Source organism: Mesoplodon bidens, assembly GCF_964165515.1.
Source record: "Mesoplodon bidens genome assembly, chromosome: 10".
Classification (NCBI taxonomy): Eukaryota; Metazoa; Chordata; class Mammalia; order Artiodactyla; family Ziphiidae; genus Mesoplodon; species Mesoplodon bidens.
The window spans coordinates 41,022,487-41,047,607 of record NC_138172.1 but is presented as its reverse complement, the minus strand read 5'-3'; the positions used below and the strand labels follow the sequence as shown (position 1 = coordinate 41,047,607).

At 38.5% G+C, this 25,121-nt stretch overlaps 1 protein-coding gene across 4 annotated transcripts in view; it reads right to left on the bottom strand.

The window, feature by feature from the left end:
* The window catches only part of SETD2 (SET domain containing 2, histone lysine methyltransferase), a 120,358-nt gene that overhangs the window by 63,445 nt on the left and 31,792 nt on the right, over positions 1 to 25,121 (bottom strand). For all 4 annotated transcript variants that reach the window (XR_014016893.1, XR_014016894.1, XM_081246579.1 and 1 more), the window contains exons 2-8: positions 19,016 to 19,031; positions 13,190 to 17,535; positions 9,860 to 9,991; positions 6,992 to 7,120; positions 3,576 to 3,699; positions 2,313 to 2,390; positions 520 to 617 (exon numbers count right to left, since the gene is read on the bottom strand). Coding sequence is in view for 2 of the 4 variants with exons in the window: in XM_081246579.1 (XP_081102705.1) it covers positions 520 to 617; positions 2,313 to 2,390; positions 3,576 to 3,699; positions 6,992 to 7,120; positions 9,860 to 9,991; positions 13,190 to 17,535; positions 19,016 to 19,031 (4,923 nt within the window). In the remaining 2 variants the exon portion in view is untranslated. The remainder of the gene's footprint in view (positions 1 to 519; positions 618 to 2,312; positions 2,391 to 3,575; positions 3,700 to 6,991; positions 7,121 to 9,859; positions 9,992 to 13,189; positions 17,536 to 19,015; positions 19,032 to 25,121) is intronic.

Genomic DNA, 25,121 nt, shown 5'->3' with positions numbered 1-25,121 from the left:
GGAACCCTGTTCCTTTTAGTCTGGTTTTATTAAAACCACAATATAAATGCTAAGGGTATTCAGTGCTATTGCATCAGTTACTGGTTTTGGTAGAACTAGGTAACAAATTATTTTTCAGAGTACAATATGGTATAGATGAGACATGATAAAGTCATGAACTGATAACTGACAGATGAATTATGGCCACACAGGGATTCATTATATTGTTCTCTTTATACTATGTCAACACCCTGTTGACATTTCTGTAATAAAAAGTTTTAAAATTACATTAGAAACATAATTATATAAATAAGGCAGCATGAAGTTCAGAGGAGGAACATGTAGTTCCTGTACAATATCCCTTAATGGCCTGAAGTGTCATACAGAAGGAAAAGACACAGAACTAAAAGAGAACACTATAGATAAGAACTGACAGTACATATAACTTCTTAGTAATTCACATCTAAGTTTTAGATTCCTATATCTGAACAGTCTATTTCTCCATCAGAAGCAGCAAAACAGAACGGAATCAATACTCACCCATATCTTTGGAACTGATAGTCAAATGTCAACTCTGAGCCTGAAGGAACCAGTTTGGTGGTAAAAAACCCAACTCTCAGTTGTCCGTTCACAGTCCACTGAGATGTTGTTTTTAAAAGAAAAGAAATTAGTAACTGGTTAATCTGTGTGTGTGTGTTTTTAAAAAAAAGATCATCATCATCTGCCTTAATTATGCATGTGCCTCTTTAGATAATAAAGGCTTTTCCAAATAGCTAACAGGGAAATTAAAAACAAAAACAAAAACAAAAAACTTAAGTATCACTCTTATTTAATGAGCTACCAGATGAATATCATCTATAATTTAACTCTAATAAAAGTAACTGCTACTTTAACTTATCTTAATACACATTTCCACACAGTAAAGATTCACTTGTAGTAAAAATAGGCAAATATGGAATGCTTGGTGTCACTGAGTACCAGGCGAATTTGTATTATGTTACGTTAAAAGTAACTGTAAGATAAGATGGGGCATGGAAAAAGGGAAACAACAATGCCAGAAGTTTAATTTCATGAAACAGTGGTCATAATGCTGAGTGTAGAGAAAGGGAAGGGAAGCATCACAGCAGATACATAAAACTCAAAAATTAAAATGGGGGTAAATACACAGGGATTGGACCTTGCAGTTCCAGAATATGTAAGATGTAAGTTGACTGGAAAGCTCCTGTCCAGACCATCTGAACCCGCTACTGATGAAAAACCCAGACTTAAAGAGGTGAAAGGAAACAGTACAGTTGGAGTCTCACAGCTAGACATGTGGCCACCAGCTGCAGGCAAAACTAGAACCAGAACTTAATTAGGTTAAATAATTTCACACTGGGTTCTCCTATTCGTTATATGTTTTGGCTCTTGGAAGAGCTGTATCTAAGATCTATTAGTACAGAGATCAAAGGACAAAAAATATCCAAGAGTCAAAACTATTCAATATGAGAGGAAATCACTGATATATTTTTCTAGGGCGTGGGTCCACAGCTTTCTTAACCTAAAAAAGAACCAATATTCTAACGTGCATATATATATATCTATATGCTCTTTTTTTAAACTCTAAGCTTAAAACACAAATTAGAGGGTACCGAGATCATTACTTCAAAATGTTACATCGAATTCGGTAAATGGATTTATCAAGTGTCAACTATGTGCAGGCACAGGGACATAAAGATAACCAAGACCCAAAGTCTGGCCTTGTTGAGGAGGAGCAGTATATCCACATGCATACCATATATCGGCTCTCTCATCTGTGGCCATTCAGCCCCTTATAAATGTTATTAAAACCACCAAATTTGGCACCTGGATAAGACTGATATAAAATCTGAATATAATAGTACACACTGGACTTCATCAAAATTAAAATTTAGTTTTTCATTTCGGCACCTTAAACAATATCTAAAATTTATGGCCAGAGATGTGACAATTAAATGCAACTGGAGTTCCTGGACTGGATCCTAGACTAGAAAAATGACATATGGCAAAACTTGAATAAGGTCTTTAGACTAGTTAGTAGTTAATATTATTTCCTGGATTGGGTAATTATATTATGGTTACATTCAATGTAGACATTTGCAGAAGCTAGTGAAGGATAATATATGGGAACTCTGTACTATTTCAGCACCATTTACTATTTTATACATCTAAACTTATTTCAAAATAAATTTTAACAGAGTAAGAAAAAAATCATGAATAAATAATATCCATGGGTACCTTTGGTATAGAATCTAAAATTGTCAGAATAGCAGTCTTGAACAAATAACCCAAACTCTAAATCTACCTCAACTTACTTTTTGAGTCTCACAGTTTGGTTCACAGCTGTGATTCATGAACCGGGAGCAATTTCCTTTCTGAGTGGCATCTATTATCTAGGGAAAAGGATAATTTAACAGTTAAAAATGAGACCTTAGGGGCTTCCCTGGTGGCGCAGTGGTTGAGAGTCTGCCTGCCGATGCAGGGGACACGGGTTCGTGCCCCGGTCCGGGAAGATCCCACATGCCGCGGAGCAGCTAGGCCCGTGAGCCGTGGCCGCTGAGCCTGCGCGTCCAGAGCCTGTGCTCCACAATGGGAGAGGCCACAACAGTGAGAGGCCCGCATACGGCAAAAAAAAAAAAAAAAAGAGAGACCTTAAAACATATGTGCATTTTGCAAAGGCAAGGCATCTGGCAAATTTAAGACCCTTATCCCTAATCCCCCGTTCCTTTAGAGAACTCTCTCATATTACTTTACACATCAAAGTGACAAATATCCAACTTCTTCCTCAGAAAGATCTCTAACTATCAACATTTTACCTGCGGGGCAAAATTATCTCCATATCTATCAATGTCTCATTTTCTTTTAGCTATTTCTTACATCCTATTATATTCCAATCTTACTTCATGTGTTTAAAACTTCATTTTCAAATGCATGCGATACCACAGTGGAGTAGTTCTCAAACTTGAGTATGTATCTGAATCCACTGGAGAGCTTGTTAAAACTCTTGCTGAGCCCACCCTCAGAGTGAGATTCAACAGGTCCTAGGATGGGTCCCTACAACTTGCATTTCCAGATTGAATGCAGAAGCAGACATGAGAATCTAGCTAAATTCTAGTAAGCTAGACATTAAAGAGATTTGTAAATGGTACTCCTCACTAAAAAAAAAACTTTTTGGAAAATACTTAATTTTCACAAAAGCATATGCTATTTGTGTCAACGTAATAGGCTTATTGTCACTTTTAAATGGTTTAATAAAAAATAAGTACTTTCAACTTCTCAGCTTTCGTCTTTAATATAAATATTGATAAATATAATCCACATAAACAAAAGCTTTTTGGGGGTCATCAATAATTTTTAAGAATTATAGTATGAAGCATGTATGTTTACGTTTACATATACATGTAAATACCCCCCCTCCCTCATCCTTTTTGTAAGCAAACAGAAAAAAACTATCCACACTGTTCAGCTCCTTATTTTGGTCACTTAATATACTTTAGAGATCAGTCCATATCAATGACCCCTTTCAAACTCAAGAATTTCCAGATCTGTTTCAAAACAAACACATTCATGCCACTTACCTCATCATTCTTCAGGGCCATGAAATAGTAGTGGATGTTTTTGTTTCGTGCATACTCCTTTACCCGGGCTTTAAACTCTTTATGATCAAGTACCTCTCCACAATATTCCAGGACAAAGGTGTTCCTGGCAAAAGAAAAACAGTATTTCCTGCCTATGAGATATATGGAAAACACATACATCCATGCAAAAATAATAAATTTAAAAAACTATTGTAAAGTGGACAGATTTGCTACTACACAAGATGTAATTAAAATATATGTAAAAGTGCCTAGCAACTAATCGAGGTTAATTTTCTCCTTCCTAATACTTTTCAAAGAATGTTGACTCTAAGAAGCTTTTATAATTTACACTTATACCAAAATGCATATCCTTGCTCTCACTAGATATTAAAACAAACTTTCAAGTCTGGTTTACATTATCATGAAAACAATGATTCACAACTGAGAAACGGTTGTGAAGAAATCAGAAGCAGTGAAAAATTAGAGGCTTTATGTCCTAAGAAAAAAGAAGGCAACTTAAATACAGCAGCCCTTCTACTACCTTTACTCTCAAAGGTCTCTAATGATGTTAAAGGTCAAATATACCTTTTCTCTGACTGCATTCTCTGTGAGTTTTCTCTAGCATTTATCAACAATCATGATTAAGCTCTCTCCTTGGCTTCTTTCAGTTACCTTCTACCTTTGATTGTTCTTTCATGGTTATTTACACCTATTTCTTCTCATTGAAGATATTCTCAGTCTCTTCCCTCTCCCTTTATTTTATAAAAGCTCATTCTCACCAATGACTTCAAGTATTACCTCCATGTAAACAAATGCTTCTCTACGGTTTACTCTCAAGTTCTGACCTAAAATGACCTACCTGGAAGTCTTGTCTTACCCTTTCAAAATAAACATGCCCTGGAATTCCCTGGCTATCCAGTGGTTAGGACTCGGTGCTTTCATTGCTGGGGCCTGGGTTCATTCCTTGGTCGGGGAACTAAGACCCCACAAGATGCGCAGAGAGAAAATAAACAAACATGCCCTAACACTAACCAAAGAGATTTTTAAAATGTAAAAATGTAGATCATTCGTATTTGTTATGATATACTGACATAATCAGTATACTTCTCCTTTTTTTCTTTTTTTTGGCCACGCTAAAAAAACGCTGTGTTTAACAGCTTTCTTTAAGAAGCCAGAAACAAAAAGCCACATTTATATTTCATATAAATATCTAGAATAGGTAAATCCATAGAGATGGCAGATTTAGAGGTCGCCAAGGGCTGGGAAGAGGGGGCAATAGGGAGAATTTGCTTAATGGGTAAGGGGTTTCCTTTTGGGGTGATAAAAATTTTTGGAACTAGACAGAGGTGACAGCTGCCCAATATTATGAATGTACTAAATGCCACTAAATTGTGCACTTTAAAAAGGCTAATAATACATTTGTGTGAATTTTACTCCATCCCCAAAAAACGAAGTCCCATTTGGTATCCAATAACATTAAGTCAACCTAGACAGCACTACCTTCCATTCCTACAGCCTAAAACTTGGGTTTTGGTAGGAATTTGCTTATTTTTTTGGTTGAGTCTGTCATGGTATGTTAACAGTAACTAGCAGCTTTGCTCCAAATACCTCCTCCTCATACTGTGCACATCTGACAGTATGCCCTTCTTAAGTGGGAATACTCTACCAGTGAACGCCTAAATAGCTTAGAGTTAAAAATTTATAAAATTGGTATTACCATCAGCACATGGAAGTACATGAGTGAAGGTGTGGGAATCATGGAAACATTAAGTCCTAGTATATTTTACCAAAGCAGGGTTCTTTGTGAGTAGATGAGGAAAGCTAAAGAGCTTTCAGAAATTTTAACCTGCTATGTGAAACAGTCACACATTCTCTCCCCTCTTCTCCCATCTCCTTCCCCATAACAGACAAGGACTCCTGAGTCATCAAATAGTCTCTGTCGCATACAACAAGAATTTACGTTAAAGTTGAAGCTATGTTAGTGCAGACTCTGCCAAGAGGCAGTGTCCATTACTACCCCTGTAAGAGAGGGTTATGTCCAAACTGGAGTTCCTTTAAAAATTTTTTTAAAAGACTCTCCAAAAGAAAAGCCTGGCTGGCTTGAGTAGAATAAAAGAAAGCATACCTGAAAACCTGCATCTAGACCAGAGTTAGTGATTTTAGAAATGCACCAGACTGCCTTGGGAAGTACTGAGTTCAGTGTTGTTAACAGTGTTCAAGGGAAATTTAGTCTATTATTTATTTAAAATATTATAAAGGATCCAATGAATTTGGATATTAAACATATTGAGATGATTCTGAGATATTTGTTTCAAAGAAAAAATTTAAAAATGGTTATAAACCAAAATACTTTGATAATACTTTGCAGAAAAGGGAAATATATGAGGTTCCTTTTTTATATAATAAAACATGGGTTTTTTCTGGTTGGTTCTCAAAAGGATAAAGTGACATGAATATCATTTCCTATTTTCACAATAAAAACCAAATGATTTGGCTTTCAAAAGATATTGAGGTTCCTGTCAGAAAACTAAATTACCTGGTGGTGGTGGTGGTGGTAATTATTATTAGGTTATTTGCTACCTGGTTGCTTTGAATCCCCACAATAAAAAGACTAAAACCCCTCACCCCATCCCAATTCCCATTCAAGTGTGGCCATATGCTTAGGATTCTGAAAAAACAGTTGTGCCTGAGTCACTAGGATCAGCAACTGTTTTATTTTCTTCCTTTATTCCTTTGATGTATTTTAAAAAATTCTTCAATCATAAACACATGTAATCTGTATATACTTAACTTTAAAGAAAAAGGTACTCAACTTTCATAAGAATACTTAAATATGCTATATGTAAGAAAATTAGTGGTTAAAGGAAATACCGAATATGGTAGAAAATAAAACTGAACCTTTTACTGCATTACATATAAAAGTTACATGACTTTAGAAGGCAACACTTATTCATTCAAAAATGTTTAATGAGTGTCTATCAAGTATGCTTTAATTCTCTATCTCAATATCCTCAGACACTCTCCACTACTCTTATCCCAACTAAACTTTATATAGATTCAACTTTATAGATTCTGTCCTAACTCCTTTTTATAGAGTTTCATAGGGATTCTGGGGATCTACAGCAAACACTTGGTAATTACTTGGAATTAAGGTAACATAATTATCAGACAAAGAAGGACCGGCCTAGTCCAAATATCACAAGGGACAAACTGCTCTCTCATATATAGACAGAAGAGATTTCTATTTAATTTCCTAAAAGAAGTGAATTTAAAATGAACAAACTAGCTACCAAGTGGTCATTCTGCACAATAATCATTATTAAACTTCAGTGTAATGGGCAAATTATTTTCCTAAAAAGTATCTAACCAACTTCAACAACACAAATGAAGTGAAAGGCGATTAAAACATAACTTACGAAGGAAGGTCTTTAGCAGCTCTCAAGCCCCAGCCTTTCTTTTCTGTGAGTATGACTTCCACATCTGCATGCTGTTTTCTTTGAAACCGTCTATTGGAACAATAATCCCCATTTGGACACCGAGAAGAACTGAAATGAGAAAAGGAGAAATTAATTCTTCAAGTAGCAAAAGAACCAAAAACACATTCACTAGAATGTTATGTAAATATATCCATATCTTTATGGCGTAATCAGCATATGTGTGGTAAACCTCCAAGTGAGCCTTCCTCAATAATTCTTTCTATCATGAAGGGATTCCTTAAAATTGAGTGTCTACATTGTTAAACAGATGATGCCCAAAATACAGTCTTGTCAACTGGTCATTACCCCTCCCTGAGTGTCTAAGATACATTTCCAGGCTGCATGTAAGTTTGCAGTACTCTGACAACTATGCAGAGCTAACTTATTTTCAATCAGTGCAGCTTCTCTTATATTCCACTCCAATCATCACTAATTTCATCTTTTGAATGTAGCTAACTACTTGAGCTACATTTAAGTCGTCATTAAACGTATCTTTGTTCACAGTAAGCACAATATAAACTGGCAAGGCTCTTCCCTCATGGATCCTAGAATAAAAATAAAATCAAAAATTTACTGAATTCTTAATATTCCAAAGCTTACAAAGGCTTTTAATACTGAGTAAGGCTACAATAAAAATTACCAATTATTTCCAACATATTATTATTTATTGCCAAACCAGTAGTAGTAAGCAACATTTTTACAGATGTCCAAAGGATAAGGGATTCACTCTGGAGAGAAGCAGTGAAGGAAAGCTTTCCGGAAGGAGTAGGATTAAAGCAGAATCTCTAATGACACAGAGGATATGGACAGATAAGGAAAACAAGAGGTACAATGACAGGGCCCACCTGTGTGCAGAAATAGAAAACAAGGCCTATTTGAGAAAAGGGGAATAAAATAGCTAAGGATAACTGATAAGAAAGGTGGGTTGCTGGAAGATGAAAAGGCAGGTTGTTGATGTACTAGGAAGGGCTCTCAATACCAAGGTTACATTTGAACCTAATCTTGAGAACCACTAAGTTTTGAGCGTGGGAATAACAAGAAAAAAGAATTTCTGTACTTCATATCCGTTCAACAAGGTTGGCAGGAAATACCAGAAGAATGCAGAGACTAGGGCAACAATGTCAAATTAGAAGAATACTGTTCTTATGTCTTCTCTTCTTTTTTAATTAATTAATTAATTTAGCTGCGTTGGGTCTTCATTGCTGTGCGTGGGCTTTCTCTGGTTGTGGCGAGTGGCGGCTACTCTTAGTTGCAGTGTGCAGGCTTCTCATTGTGGTGGCTTCTCGTAGCGGAGCACAGGCTCTAGGCTCACAGGCTTCAGTAGTTGTGGCACACGGGCTCAGTAGTTGTGGCTTGTGGGCTCTAGAGCGCAGGCTCAGTAGTTGTGGCGCACAGGCTTAGTTGCTCCGCGGCATGTGGGATCTTCCCAGACCAGGGCTCGAACCCGTGTCCCCTGCATTGGCAGGCGGACTCTTAACCACTGTGCCACCAGGGAAATCCCTCTTCTCTTCTTATATGTTTACTGTCATCTTTACTTTTAGTTTACATTTAAAAATACCAAAAATGCTTTCTCTTTTTTATTTTTTGAGGTATATGTTTTATTTTTGTAACGCTATTACATAAGCAAAACCAAAAACTGAGTTTTGAAAAAAAACACTTCATTAACACTAAAAATAAGGTACCTATACTATAAATCACCTTAATATTCTTTCCATGTTAAAAATGATACAATTTTCAATCCGACTGGTTTTTTTAATCACATTTTTTAATGTAAAGATATTTACTGTTTATATGAAAAATATGGAAGCAAATGTCTATCAATAGAAGATTAATAAATATGGGTTAACTATGAATAGAATACATAATGTAGTCAAGAGAAAGATTTAGATAGGTCTAAATATGTAGCTCTGAATAGGTCTCCAAAACATATTTAATTAAAAGTGTGGGGACTTCCCTGGTGGCACAGTGGTTAAGAATCCGCCAGCCAATGCAGGGGACACGCGTTCGAGCCCTGGTCCGGGAGGATCCCACATGTCGCAGAGCAACTTGGCCCGTGTGCCACAACTACTGAGCCTGCACTCTAGAGCCCACGAGCCACACCTACTGAGGCCCGCGTGCCTAGAGCCCATGCTCCGCAACAAGAGCAGCTACCACGATGAGGGGCCCATGCACCACAGCAGGTAGTGGCCCCCACTCGCCGCAACTAGGGAAAGCCCGCGCACAGCAACGAAGTCCCAACGCAGCCAAAATTACATTAAAAAAAATTATTAAAAAAAAGAAAAGTGTGTGTGGCAGGTGAGGGGGAAAAAGTACATATAGTAAGGATTTCACTTCTACACATAAAAAGAGGAAACGTCTACCCATGCTGGTATAGGCATAAAAATTATCTGGAAAGACTACAAATAGAGGGATTGAGGCTTGGGGGAACAAGACATTTTACTTTAAGCACTTTTGAAATGTTAGGGTTTTGGCTTATTTTATAGTAAAAGCTAAAAAATACCAACATTTACCTCTCAGGACGTGAACCTTACAAGAGATAAAAGGAGACTGGGTAAAAATTAGTATTACTATGTTAGCATTAGGGCTACTTTACAGAGCACTTACAATATGTACTATAATCTAACGCACAATGCAAGGGAAATTTGCCTCCTTATAAACACTATTACACATTGGACATTTCATTGCTCAGAAATACTCAACAATAGGTAGAAGAAGAAAAGTTAAATTTTACTCCTAATAATTCTTCTTAAAATTTAGAGACATTTAATAGAATAGTTGAGCAAAAGCAGAGCATTCTAATTTACTTACCATTCAATCATGAGGAGACGATTAAGACAATCTTCCCCACATGCTATTTCACCTTGAGCTCTTTCATCTTTAGAAAGAGGTGTACACTCACACTGCATTCGCTTAATATCCCGATGGGATTTATTCTTCTTTCTATTGGGTAAAATTTTATTAAAATTGGTTAAAAAAATGTCCTGGCAATGATACAACATACACAATCAAAAATGTGCTAAATCTCACTAGTTTCCCATTTAATGATCCTGGTTAAGTCAATCATTCAAAAAGAAGAAAACATCTAACCACTAAGCATTTATGAGACTGAAAACACTAAGAACTGTATTGCAAAACAGGTGAGAGAGACAACCTCAGCATTGGCAAATGGGAAGCTGGGGTAAGTTCAAGTCTATCATTTTGGACTCAGTCCTTATTTCCTAGTCCTTGTCATCTAAACCTTGAATTCTGAGCAGTTTCAAATGTTAATAGTCATATTTGGCTCCACAGAAAAACAGGAAAACTCATGAATATCAAATAACATAGCTGATTAATTAAAGTTAGGTTTAAGAATCAGTCCTCATGGACTTCCCTGCAGTCCAGTGGTTAAGACTCCGCGATTCCACTGCAGGGGGCAAGGGATCAATCCCTGGTCGGGGAACTAGGATCCTGCATGCAGTGGAGCAGCCCAAAAAAAAAAAAAAAGAATCAGTCCTCATGGATATACAAATAATAGTTGAGATACAAGGCTAAGGAAGAAAAGGAGTTGCTTTAGAAAGAAAAAGGAGTTTTTAATTAAGAATTTAACTCAATCAAATCCTTTAGAGAATCCTGCAGCAACATCACTTTTGTACAAATCCTGTTTAAAAGAAGACTGAATGATTTAAAAAAAAAAGAATGACGTATATATTATTATAGAATAGCATTACTACAGAGGACTAAACTTTCTCAGTGTAGATTTGGGGGGAGAAGATAAACTGTTCGAAATTGACTGGGTTCATAAAAACCTAAGCCAGAGTTCGCAAAGCAAAAGTGAAAATGGGATTATTTACTGGCCTTTTTGTTGAACTCTATTTTTTGATCTTTGTCAAAAAGGAAAAAAAAATCAAGGACAGACGAATAAGATCCCTTTCCTAAGATTAGGGAACTATGACTTACTCTTCAGCTATTAGACAAGTGAAGAGCACAGCTGCTCTAAGTGACTGTCTTAATCTCCTAACTAATCTGCTTTCACCTCCAACATATGTTCTACTACAGTCTCAGTTTTATAAAGTACCTAGTGTCACGACAGTTTCCACTAAGTTTGAGTAACAAGAATGATTCATCTGGATCAATTAAAGATATAATTCACTAATGAGCATAAGAATATGCTTAGCCTGAAGAAAGATGACTAAAGATAAACAAATTATCTTTTTACAAGTACTTAAGAGCTATGTATAAGAACAGTAGCTTTACTTTGTATTGCTCCAAAAGGCCAGATGAGGACTAATGGGCACAGATTTCGTTCAGGTAAGCCTATTTTCACTAGACATAAGAATGCACATACTATTTTACAACAATTTGTCTTCTTAGTGGCTTCTATAAATGCCCAGCTTATATCAAGCACTTTAAAATGCCTCTCACCAACCAATTATGTATATGAAACTCACTGAATAAAATCCAGAGGGTTGGGTTGATTAATTTTATTTCTATTCTTTCACAAAGATCCTGTAAGTTGAATCACTCTACTCACAAAATTCTTAAGAAGTACCACTTAAAATATTCAATATTTTGAAGTTAAACCTAATTTACAACTAGTTATAAATGAACGTAATTGTAAGAGGCCCGCTTTATCCTTAAAAAAAAAAAAAGTGTTTTTGTTTTTGCTTTTTAAATAGGAAAAACTTCTGATGGGTCTAACTTTAAGATGAAGTCTTTTACCTTATCCACAGTGGAAAATGTCTTCATTTTAAAAAATTCTGAATGCTTAAAGGGATGATGGCTAAGTTGATTCTCAACTAGAGGAGAAATTTCCAAAAGGAGGTAGGTGGTTAGGAGACTATAAATTTTTTTAAAGGCATATTCAACATATATTTACATTGGGAAAACAAGATTATCGAAGATAGGTGAAAGAAAGTCGACTGAGAATCTGTGCTCTAGAGGAATTTGTTTTTATTATCCTAGTCTTATTATACCTTGTTTCATGTTAGGGATTTCACCATTTAAAACTTAAAAACTTGTTATGCTATTGCCAAGTTTAATCTACTAGCAACAGATTTTGAAACATGACAAAAGAAAACTATATTCTAATCTAGTTCCAGCTTGTAAAGTACCTAAAGATATTTTTCAAAAATGTTCAGAATGGTGCTCGCTTCTGTAGCATATATACTAAAATTAGAACGATACAGAGAAAATTAGCACGGCCCCTGCGCAAGGATGACATGCAAATTCGTGAAGGGTTCCATATTTTTAAAAAGAAATGAAGTTGAGTTATTTCTAGTGACGTGGATGGACCTAGAGAGACTGTCATACAGAGTGAAGTAAGTCAGAAAGAGAAAAACAAATACCGTATGCTAACACATATATATGGAATCTAAAAAAAAAAAAAGGTTCTGAAGAGCCTATGGGCAGGACAGGAATAAAAACACAGATGTAGAGATTGGACTTGAGGACATGGGGAGGGGGAAGGGTAAGCTGGGACGAAGTGAGAGAGTGGCATGGACATATATACACTACCAAATGTACAATAGATATCTAGTGGTAAGCAGCCGCATAGCACAGGGAGGTCAGCTCGGTGCTTTGTGTCCACCTAGAGGGGTGGGATAGTATTGGGAGAGTGGGAGGGAGACGCAAGAGGGAGGAGATATGGGGATATATGTATCTGTATAGCTGATTCACTTTGTTATACAGCAGAAACTAACACACCATTGTAAAGCAATTATACTCCAATAAAGATGTTAAAAAAAATGTTCAGAATGAAGGAAAAAAAATCCAACGTAACTTTTTTCTTCTCTAAAAGCAGACAATTTTGCTGGAGTTTTGTTTCACTTTCTGCCACAGTTTCACATGTAAAAGAAATTTAAGAAAAACTGGGCTGGTCTATATACTTTTTTAAATGTACTTCTAGAACCAAAGAAGTAATGGGACCAAAAAAAAAAAAATTTAGACATCCCCTTCCTGTTGAGGGGGGGAGGGGAATTGGGGGACTATACACCATCAAATCTAAATAGGTAAATACACTTTTCAAATTTTTTAAGTTACATTTTATCACACAACCATATTTCATACAATTGAGCTCATATGTTCTGAACGTTTGAAAGTTAATTTTTTTCCCCACAAAAGGAGGTTAATACTTGTCCAACAAGTATTAATTTGGCTTACCTTTCTGTTAAATAAACATTTTCTTCAATCAGATCAAAGTAACAAGGCATCTTCCCTTGTTTGGCACATTCCTTCCACCGCTGTGGGTCCCTGAAGTCTTCCATGACACACGAAGGCCCAACCAATGCTGAGCCTAGAGGCACTGCTGTCTCTCCCTGCTCTACCTCCACTCTAACTTTCTTTCTGTCCTGAAGCTCACCATCACTTTCAGAATCACTCTCCAATTCCTGTCTCCTTTTTTTAAGAGGCCCTCTATCTTTCATATCATTTTTTTCTAAGTTTTTCGAAAGATCTTTCTTCTCATTCACAGCTAAAGAGTCCTTAATGGAATTGCTGCTTATTTCAGGTGCTTGCACTGACCCCTTGTCCTTCTGAAGGGCCAGAAAAAATTTATTGGACTGGCTTCCATGTTGATCCCAATTCTCCTCCTCTTCACGGTCATCTGTTAAGGAATCTGGTACCTGACCTTGAATTCGATCATACACAACCCCAGTTCCAGGTGGTCTACCTGCTGATCTTGGATCCCAGTAGCCATTGCCTTGCCAGTAATTACGTGTCCCACTATACTGTTCTGCACTTTGCTGATACTTGTGTCCACCACAGGCTCCATAGCTGCTGTCAGGTTGCTGATATGTGGTAGTAGGCTTTTCTTGTTGAGAGAAGTCCCACCCTAGATTTCTGAGCTCTTCTGATGAACGGAAACCATCCACTCGGGAGATCTCACAAGAAGAAAAATTTGACTCTGTTTTCCCCAGTCTACTATCTGGCCTGTTAGGGAAAGTGGTCTGTTGCCGAGACTTACTTGAGACATCTTCAAAATCATCAGAAGAATAAATTGGCAGCTCTTCTTGCTGCCTAGAAGTTATTTTGGCTTTCACTGCTTCCTCAGAATTTGGATGACCTAGAGGGTCAGATTTTATGTCTGTATGACTTGTACTATCAACCCCATCACTCTGAGGATGAGCAATTTCAGACAGGTGATTATCTATCTGTTTTCGACTGGGCTGTATAAAAGAAATTTCTGAATTCTTCTCTGTTGCTTTATGAAAGAAGAACTTCTCAGTTTGAGGACAGGCTTTACTTGCTATACTCTCAAATTTTTCCTCATATGAATGCCTCCTTGGCTCCAATCGCTCATCTTCCCAGTGGTCAGAATAGTGTCTGTAACTTTGACTGCTCCGAGAAGAACAAGGACTTGTTTCTTCCATGGGCAAAGTAGAATTCTTTGGCACAACCACAACAGACTGAAGACGGTTTCTTGGAATACTGCTATCATCAGAATCTGTATCTTCTGAATCACTTTCATCACTTGAACTTTCAGAAGAACCAGAATAATCTTCATGGACAGTAGATACAATCTCTGAGGCATGACCACTACTGTCACATTTTAAGGTATATGTTACACCATCACTGTCCTCCATGATTAAATTCAAATCACAAGAAGAAAATACAACTTCTGAATCATCAGAAGTATGTGCATGTCCTCTTCCACCTTCTTCATCTAAAGAGATTTCTGGTCTTCCTCTTCTATCAGGCAGTATGGAATTCCCTTCTTCTTGAGCCTCTTGCACACATTTCCCAGAGAGTCCATTATTATGCCTATTTTCCCAGGAAGCAAATCCTCTTCCTGAATCAGGAAGGCCACTACCTACTTCTATTATTTCTTTCTCTGCATGCTTTAAAAACTCTGAGCTTTTACTCTTCAGCACAGCATCCAAAACTGGAGATGTATTCTCTCCACATTGCAAGAGAGTTAAACTGTCTACTTTTATTCCTGGTGGAAGACTCTGAAGAGATGAAGCAATACATGAGCTCCCTGTAGGTTGATATAAATCATCAAAATGATTAACAGAAGCTGAACTAGTACTACCAACACTCTGCTTATATTCTCCACATGCAAATTTTGAGTGCTGATCTGTCAGACTTCCATTATCACATATAACTGTTTTTGATTTCAAATGCACATTCATAAAGCTATTTGAAGAAATCTTCGTTACTAAAGGCTCAGTATTTTCAGCTCCGGAATGACACAAAGAAGGGCAGTTGTTGTTTGAAGTACAGTATATATCTGAATCTTTGGTTTTACAGCAAGAAACTCTCACATCAACTGGCTCTTTAACTATTGTTTTGGAATAATCTATAGTCATAACTGGCAAAGATATGAGTTGATCCTGGTGTGGCGACACTGGAGGTTCTGTTTCTCTAAATGGGCTTTCTGACCTACTATGCTGCATGCGAGTATCATCCAAGTCTTTTTCTTTACATCTATTAATATTTTGAAATCCATTTGATGAAAGCATGCACGTTTTGACCAAAGGGGATACCTCTGATCCAGTCACACTATCATCAGAAGACATCAAAACAGTGTCACGTTTAGAAGTGCAAAATGTTGCCAAATCAGATTCTGCCCCAGGTGATCCGTTTATATTAAATTCTGTGGGACAATAACTTCTTAATTGAACATTCTTCACTTTACATAAAGAGTCTAATTCCTTAATACTATCATGGCTATCATGTCCTATAAATTCAGACTTAAAAACAGGTGATTCATCTAGCTTTTTAAAAGTAGGTGAATCATTTAATCGATTTAATGGAGATGGAGACCCAATCTTCTCTCTTTCAGGAACTTTATTAATCGTTCTTAATTCACTACCTTTTGAACAAGGAGTCTGTAAGCTAAAAGAATGAGACTGTTTGATTTCCTCATTCAATTCTGTACAACAGAAAGAATTTTTAAATTTATCAGACTTGGGTGCAGGTTTTGAAGGGGCAGATTTATAACGGGAAGCACTGTTACCATGCTTGGAATATGATGACCCCCGTCGGAATCCCAGTTCATTAGTGGGAGAACAACATCTTTTCATTGCTTCATTTTCTGAAGTCCTTTTGGATTCTCTTTCTAATTTTGAAGAATACTTTCCTCTCTTGTCCATCTCTAAGTAAGAGGACTCAATTTTACAATCTCGATCAGATTTAGAATAGGAGGATGATGTCCTTAGGTCTTTGTAAGAGGAAGAATGAGATGAGGTGCGCCTTGAGTATGTCTTCTTATACTCATCTTCTGAATCAGAACTTTCTCTTGCCCTGTTATCTGTATATGGCCGAGAATAGCGTGCCCTCTCTCTATAAGGGGAACTCCTATGGTAGCGACGATCAGAGTCATAATAATGGGATCGTTCTGACCGAGAATAGGATGAACTAGTTCTAGAACCTCTGTCAGATCTAGAACGAGACCTGCTCCGCCTTCGCTCTCTCTCTGATCTACAGCGAGAAGATATATAACGAGTATCTCTTTCAAGTTTTGAGTAGCTAAAATATTTATCATCTCTCTCTGTTTTAGATCGTGAAGATTTCCCTAAATCCTCACTTTTTAAAGTTGCTAAGCTCTTTTTTGAATCTCTTTCTTTTTCAACGTTGGCTGAAAATTTTAAATCATGTGATCTTTGACTTGAGGAAGTCCGTACAGAATCTTCATCAGATTCTGAACCAAGAAAGGTGCCTTCAGATTGTGAGGATTTCTTCTTAGAACCTGTTTTCTTAGAGCCCAGACTACTCTTAGAACTATCTGGAATTTCTTCTTCCTTCCCAATATGGGAATCTTCTTTTTGTGAAGGAATATCTGCTTGCTCATTCAAATTGTGAGTTATGTGTTCTTCTGAACTATTAGATACAGGGTCCTGCTTAGTGTCCACTTCTGATGATTCTGGTACAATTGTAACTGGTGGTTCCTTCAACGCTCTAGCAGCTACATCTACTGGTGCTGTCATCAGAACTGTCACTGGTGTGTGTGGCAAGGCCACTGGCTCTGTTACTGGTGCTGGTAATGAGGGTGTTGTGGCTTGGGGAGGTGGAGGTGGTGGAGGCGGAGATGAGGGTGGCGAGTCTACAGTTGTTGATTCTGCTGTGACCGCTGGTAATGGTACTATGGGAGGAGATGGAGATGCCACTGCTGTGGCAGAAGTCAGCAGTGGCCTGGATGTTACATGAAGCAGATGTTTCTTAAAATGGATTTTGCCCAATTCTACCCTTGATTTTGGTGGGGAAGATTCTTCTGTAGTAGATAATGTATCTCCAATGTCCATTTTAATTTTAGGGGTCGAGTCTACTTGAAGAGGTACAACTGGGGAATTTGGAGTATCATTTTGCTTTTCACTGCCAAGTGCCGTCAGAAACCTGTTCTGCAAAGTTTTCTTTGTAAGGCTGAAGCTGAATGACACCTTCTGTCGTCCCTGTTCCTCCAAATTAACTTTTGTCTTGGTGCCTTTGGGCAAAAACCGACTAGAAGCAACACCTTTAAACGTTGGTCCTTTGATGAAACCTGCTTTCTGCACATTTTCAATCTTTGCCTATAAATGAACAAAAAAAGCAGTTACTACTACAATAAAGTTACTTTCAAATGGCTAGCATCACAGTTTAAAAATGTCAGGGTAGTGCTCGCTTCGGCAGCACATATACTAAAAATGTCAGGGTAATGAAAAGTCCTTTTTAATGACAAACAGCATGAATTTCATTAAGCTATATATGCATTTTTTAAAACTCTTTATTACGGAAATTTTCAACCATACCCAAAAGTACAGAGAATGGTTTAATAAACCTCTAAGTACACATCCTCAGTTTCAACAATTATCCATATTTTTCCATTCTTATCTTAAAGAATTTTATCCAGTTTTATAACTATTTTCCAGGCAGAATTTTTAATGAGAATTTAAAAAATAATCTGATGTGTATTTCAAGATACACTACAAGAGCAACAGCTAACATCTCAGTAATGAAAATACTTTGTTCTTGTGTCCTATCTGAGAAGAAATATCAGAAGTCATTATAACCAGTGGTCTTCTGGTATCACATAGAATCACTTGGGTACTTGGTAGAAATATAGATCTGTGACAAAACTCCAGGAAATAACAATTCAATAGCTCTAAGGTGAATAAGAAAGTTTATTTTGTTTTGTTTTTTGAAAACAACCATCTCAGGCAATTCTGAGGGATTTCCTAGATTTGGGAAACCACTGGTATAGAGCAGTCTCCCATCTCACTCATTTCACAGATGAGGTAACCAAATGGTGACCAGGCCTTTCTGCCTTCCTGGAAATTACTCTGTCCTGGCATACTACTACTGCATCTGCCTGGGCCCCACACACCCAGGCCATGCTGATTTATAGTCTGATCCTACTGTGAATGACAACTACAAAGTGTACATCTAAGAAGACTTCACCCTTCATTATTTGCCAAACCACCAAAGGAACTGATGGGTGTTAGAAGTTAAAGGCATAACCTCGGTTGTAGACAGAACAGCAGAAAAGTCTATAGCAACAAACTCAAGCCTAAATTAAAGATAGTACACTTGCCATCTACCACATTTTTCTAACTGACATTCTTTAATCAACCCTGGCTATTTAAGAGAACAGTTTTCCACTTCAACATGGTAAAATCTGAGATCAGTTTTCAAAATTATACAGTTACCATTCAAGTGGGAAAGTAAATGTTTTCACATGCATTATCACAGAGCAGTGGTCTTCAAATACTTTTTAAGAGAGAAAATTCACTTTTCAAATTGAATTTTACATGGAAGCTCAACGTGTAAAAACAGGTAAAAAGCTGTCTCCCAAGTTGCCAGCTTCCTTTACCTTGACTAAAGCTCTTGAAACTCCGAAGTCTAAAAACCACTTTCTTGAGATATACAACATCCCTCACTGGAATGAATTACTATAGATCCAAAAACAAAACTAAGCAAAAACTATTACTTCGTTTCACATTCAAAATGATAGCTAAATTTTGAATGTTTTCAAGCTCATAATTGCTGAATATCTAATTAAATTATACTTACCTCATTTTCTTCTTCTCTATTGTCATCCAGCCAAGAAAGCATGCAAAAGAATAAAAAAAATCATAAATACTTAAAACCGATTGAAATGTAAGTTGTTTTTTATTAAAACTTAGGATACCTACAACCTCCAGGTATATTCTATATAGGCTGTCCGTTCCTTCATAGCCTTAGTTACATTTAGCATAGCAAACGTTTAATGAAGATAGTGTCATGCACTGTGCTAGGTGATGGAGAGAAAAGGTGAATAAAGCAGAGTCCCTGCCCTCAAGAAGCTCTTACAGTTTCCTGTAAATACAAAATATAATTTTGTTATAAAAGTAATTCCAACATAATGGAGTAAATACAAGGATAGAAATATGCACAAATGTAACAGTAATGAGGAAGATAAACAACTCAGTTTAGTCGAAGGATAGGAATGCAAAGAATCCTTCCTAAAAGAAAAATTAGTTTTTGAAGAATGTATTTGAAGGGAGATCTTTAACGAAGGAAGATCCCAGGCAAAGATATAGAGATTAAAACATAGAACAATATGAGTAAGGAAACTATAAAATAATGTTATCTGAGTATAAAGCATAAGGCAGAAAGAAGCCAATAATTAGCCAAAGTAGGGAGCAGTGGCCAGGTCCAGAGGCCAGGTCTCTTACGATAAGAAACATTTTATCTTATGAATTAGTGGTTCTCAACCTGTTCTGGTTTCCATTCAGCAGTCCCTTTGCTTAATGCAAGGTTTACACTCTACATGAGAGAATGTGGCTTTCTGAGCTCACAGTTATATTCTAACAAAGATAACCACACTATGTCTTGACTGAGGAATCAAAAGCTAAAAAGTCTGGTGTATATCAGTGCACTGAAGCACACTGGGGGAAGAGAAGATACAAAAGGGTTTTAGGCTATAACAGCCAGATTTGGGTTTTTTTGTTTTTTGGTTTTTTTTGTTTTTTTTGCGGTATGCGGGCTTCTCACTGTTGCAGCCTCTCCCACTGTGGAGCGCTCCGGACGCGCAAGCTCAGCGGCCATGGCTCACGGGCCCAGCCGCTCTGCGGCATGTGGGATCTTCCCGGACCGGGGCACGAACCCGCGTCCCCTGTATCGGCAGGCGGACTCTCAACCACTGCGCCACCGGGGAAGCCCCCAGATTTGTATTTTAAGCCGGTGTCTCTGTAGGCTATGTGGCAAGACTGGAGTACAATAATCTGTCTTAAATGCCCCTTAAAAGAAATGTACTAAAAATCCTTTCCCTAAATGTAGGCTTTACTCCACTGTAATTCAGTCCATTCACCAGAGTCCATGGTAGCCATACAAAACAAAGTAATGAAGGGGAAACAAAGTTGGCAATACATGGATGAGATCTAAAGCAGTGCCAGGGTTAAACACTTTTTTCTACTCTAAAACCATAAAGACTACAGAGATGTGACCTTAGAACTGCTGTATTTCATCAATTCTATGATATACATTTTTCCCATATATAACACCTCTACACAATGCATCATACTATCAATAACATCACAATCTAATTGGCAAGAGATTTTTCCTTTCTTAGTGATTAAAAAAAATAATTGTGTCTCACAATATGGCATACTAGATTCAATTTAAATTAGTACTATGTGAAATTTTTTTTAAAGAACAGAAAAGGAACTTGGAGATGTCCAAGCATTTGGAATGTCATTCATATTTGTACTCCTCTTTTCAGTGGATGTTTTAGAAAAAGCATTCATGGTTGTCTTCACGGTATCCATACACACAAAGTGCTGGAAATACTGAGGTTACCAGAACCCTTTCCTAAGTCTCAGCACTTATACTTTGGATAAACAAGTGAAAAGAATTCTGACAAGCTGTAATCAAAGTGATCACATGATCAAAGGGCTAAAGAAACATAAATGTGGGACCTGAGTGGGCATGTGAGGGGAGGAAATAAAGTTTCAATTCAGAAATCAGAAAACTGCTTGACAAAGATAGCAAGGCATTTCTCATAACTTGATAATATTTTTTAAATTTATAATAAAAAGGGGACTTCCCTGGTGGTCCAGTGGTTAAGACTGCGCGCTCCCAATGCAGGGGGCCCGGGTTTGATCCCTGGTCAGGGAACTAGATCCTGCATGATGCAACGAAGACCCTGAATGCCACAACAAAGACCCTGCATGCCGCAACAAAGACCCAGTGCAGCCAAATAAATAAATAAATATTAAAAAAAATAAATTTATAATAAAAACAATATAAGCACATACAGAAAATTTGGGGGAAAATATCAAATTTTTCTCATCTTAAAATCATTTCATGTCAACAGAAATCAAATTACACACAAACAAAAAGAAAAGTCCACAATCCAACCCATCCAGAGACAACTGCTGCAAACACCTTGGTATACAGAGCCTTCTAACACTTCTTTTGTGTGTGGAGAGGGCATTAAAACAGAGGTTTTTGTTTTTCTTTTTGAGTATAGTAATCATACCATACAAGTCATTCTGTACCTTGCTTCCCCCCCATCATCATAAATACAGCAGGTGAGCAAACGAGGTGTTCAGATCAAAGGAAAAAAATTGAATCACTGCAACAGATGGCGGAGGGAATGATCTTGAGAGAAGGGGATACAGATGAGTAAAGACATAGTTAAGTTTCAAAATAAAGCAAGAATATTCCTTTTGGCCTGTATTTCTCTCTGACATCATTAGTTGAAAGTTAGGGGCAGGGACAAGGTAAGAGACTTGAAAAAATTCAAGTGTGGGGAACAAAAATAGAAGCAGACTATAATCTTCAATGTTGCTGCCCCAAGTTGGACATTACTAATTTATAATCAGAGTCATTGGCACACTTATGTTACTTCCCCTTGCAGCATTAGGCTATCTAGAATCAATGAGGAGAAACAACTGATGAGTTACTCTATCAAGTTGGGTGGGACAAGAGAGGTAGAAGGCGACAAGGGGCTGAGAGAATTGAAGGCATTCCCAAGAATGATCCACAGATAATAGAATAGGGAGTAAAATCTGAAGGAAGCTGATAAACTGAAGGAACAGGGTAGGGACAAGATAGCAGCAGCTTCAAAGAGTAGATTTGGTGGAAACCAGAAAAAGAAGTAGAAGGGTATTGTGAAGGAATTGGATATTATGGTCAGACTAATATTTCAGAGTTGGAGTACCCATCAGGAGATAATACCTAGGTGTGGCCAGGTGAATAGACTGCCACAGCAATAAGAGGACAAGCCCTTTTTAAAGATATTAATGAAATTGTGAGGCCATAATTAATAGCAAGAACCAGCCACAAATGTTTCTAATAAAAGAACACCTGCGGGGACTTCCCTGGTGGTGCAGTGGTTAAAGAATCTGCCTACCAATGCAGGGGACACGGGTTCAACCCCAGGTTGAGGAAGATCCCACATGCAATGGAGCAACTGTGCCCATGTGCCACAACTACTAAGCCTGCACTCTAGAGCCCACGAGCCACAACTACTGAAGCCCGCGTGCCTAGAGACTGTGTTCCGCAACAAGGGAAGCCACCACAATGAGAAGCCCACACACCGTAACGAAGAGTAGCACCTGCTCGCCGCAACTAGAGAAAGCCCGCGTGCAGCAACAAAGACCCAACGCAGCCAAAAATAAAAAATAAATAAATAAAAAAAAATTTTTTGAAGAACACTTGCTTTGGTAAATAATATAATGTCAAGAACAAAGAATAGGGTTTTTGAAGGAAAGTTGCTGGAACAAGGGTATGGAAGCCACAGGTAAGAGTACTGAGCCAACTGTGCCCTGCCATAAAAAATGAGGCATGCGAAAACAGGCATTTAAGTCTCCAGCGTGGGATTGTGCTAGAGTGCCTTATTTCTTCTTTTGAAAAGCTACTACAGAAGAAAAACCAGAGGATACCGCAGCCAGTTTTCTGTCAAAAACGTACAGTATGCAGATCTGCAGCTTACTGAAGAACTATAAAGAATTCTGACTAATCCATGTCAACGCAGAGACAAATCTCTATTAGGTCACAGGACACATGTGGGAAAAGACTTAATTAAGAGTTTTAGTCATAGCAATCTCAAAGAACCAAAGAAAGACATGATTATTCAAATCAACAACCAAGCAACTTCTCAGGCTAGAACATAAGAAGTAAAGTTTCCAAAGGGAGGCCTGGTATAATGAGAGATATTTGGCCATGTCAACAATATTCATAAACGTAAACAAGTTGGATAGTAAGAGAATCTATTCTAGATACCATGCTACACAGGAAATGTTTATAGTTAAAACGGAAGTATTTTTATCTACTGTGGAAAAAAGACAATTTATAGCAGTGGTTGCCAACCTTTTGGGTACCAGGGACCAGTTTCATGGAAGACAATTTTTCCACAGACTGGGGTGCGGGTGGGGGGGCGGTTCATGCAGTAATGCCAGCGATGGGGAGCGGCAGATGAAGCTTTACTCGCTGGCCCACCGCTCACCTCCTGCTGTGCAGCCCGGTTCCTAACAGGCTGTGGACCGCTACTGGTCCTTGGCCTAAGCGCTGGGGACCCCTGACTTACAGAACCTTAGTGATTTATTTCAAAATATCAGAAAACTTCCAAGATAAAATAGTCTTATTTTGTTCAATTCCAAAACTTGGACCTATGACCAACAGAAGTATAGGATGACAGATTTTACCTCATTTTAATTTAGAACATTTTAAATTAATTTTCTTTCTCTATTTGAAAAAGTAACACATGTACACAGGGGAAAACTTTATAATACAAAAAGATATACAACTAAAATTAGATCTCTCTACGTACTGGCAACTATTGTTAAGTTTCGTACATCCTTCTAAAAACTGTGTGCATATATGAGCAAATACATTACTTTTGACTCTGGGAGGGCTCACGCCACAGAATACTTTCCAGAACTTCTGCTGCCAGTGTTTGTCCTCATGGTGAGCCACAGCCACCCACTGCCTCTGCAGGAGAGCTTCCAACACTAGCAGATACATCAGAAATACATCTACACGTGGAACAACTCCTACAGAACACCTACTGAATGCTGGCAGAAGACCTCAGACATCCCAAAAGGCAAAAAACTCCCCACGTACCTGGGTAGGCAAAAGAATAAACAGAGACAAAAGAACAGGAACGGGACCTGCACCAGTGGGAGGGAGCTGTGAAGGAGGAAAGGTTTCCACACACTAGGAAGCCCCTTCACAGGCGGAGACTGCGGGTGACGGAGGGGGGAACCTTCGGAGCCGCGGAGGAGAGCACAGCAACAGGGCTGCGGAGGGCAAAGCGGAGAGATTCCCGTACACAGGATTGGTGCCAACCGGCACTCACTAGCCCAAGAGGCTTATCTGCTCACCCGCCGGGGCAGGCGGGGCTGGGAGCTGAGGCTCAGCTTTGGTAGGAGTGCAGGGAGAGGACTGGTGGCGTGAACACAGCCTGAAGGGGTTACTGCACCGGGATGGAGTCCGGGGTGGAAAAGTCTGGACCTGCCGAAGAGGCAAGAGACTTTTTCTTCCCTCTTTGTTTCCTGGTACACGAGGAGAGGGGATTAAGAGCGCTTCTTAAAGGAGCTCCAGAGATCGGCTCGAGCCGCGGCCAACAGCGCGGACCCCAGAGACAGGCGTGAGACGCTAAGGCTGCTGCCGCCGCCACCAACAGGCCTGTGTGCGAGCACAGGTCACTATCCACACCTCCCTTCCGGGGAGCCTGTGCAGCCCGCCACTGCCAGGGTCCCGGGATCCAGGGACAACTTCCCTGGGAGAACGCACGGCGCGCCTCACGCTGGTGCAACGTCACGCCGACCTCTGCCGCCGCAGGCTCGCCCCGCATCGTGCCCCTCCCTCCCCCCCCCACAGCCTGAGTGAGCCAGAGCCCCCGAATCAGCGGCTCCTTTAACCCTGTCCTGTCTGAGCGAAGAACAGGCACCCTCCAGCGACCTACATGCAGAGGCGGGGCCAAATCCAAAACTGAACTCCAGGAGCTGTGCGAACAAACAAGAGAAAGGGAAATCTGTCCCAGCAGTCTCAGGAGCAGCGGATTAAATCTCCACAATCAACTTGATGTACCCTGCATCTGTGGAATACCTGAATAGACAACGAATCATCCCAAATTGAGGAGCAAGATTTATTATATTTTTCCCTTTTCCTCTTTTTGTGAGTGTGTATG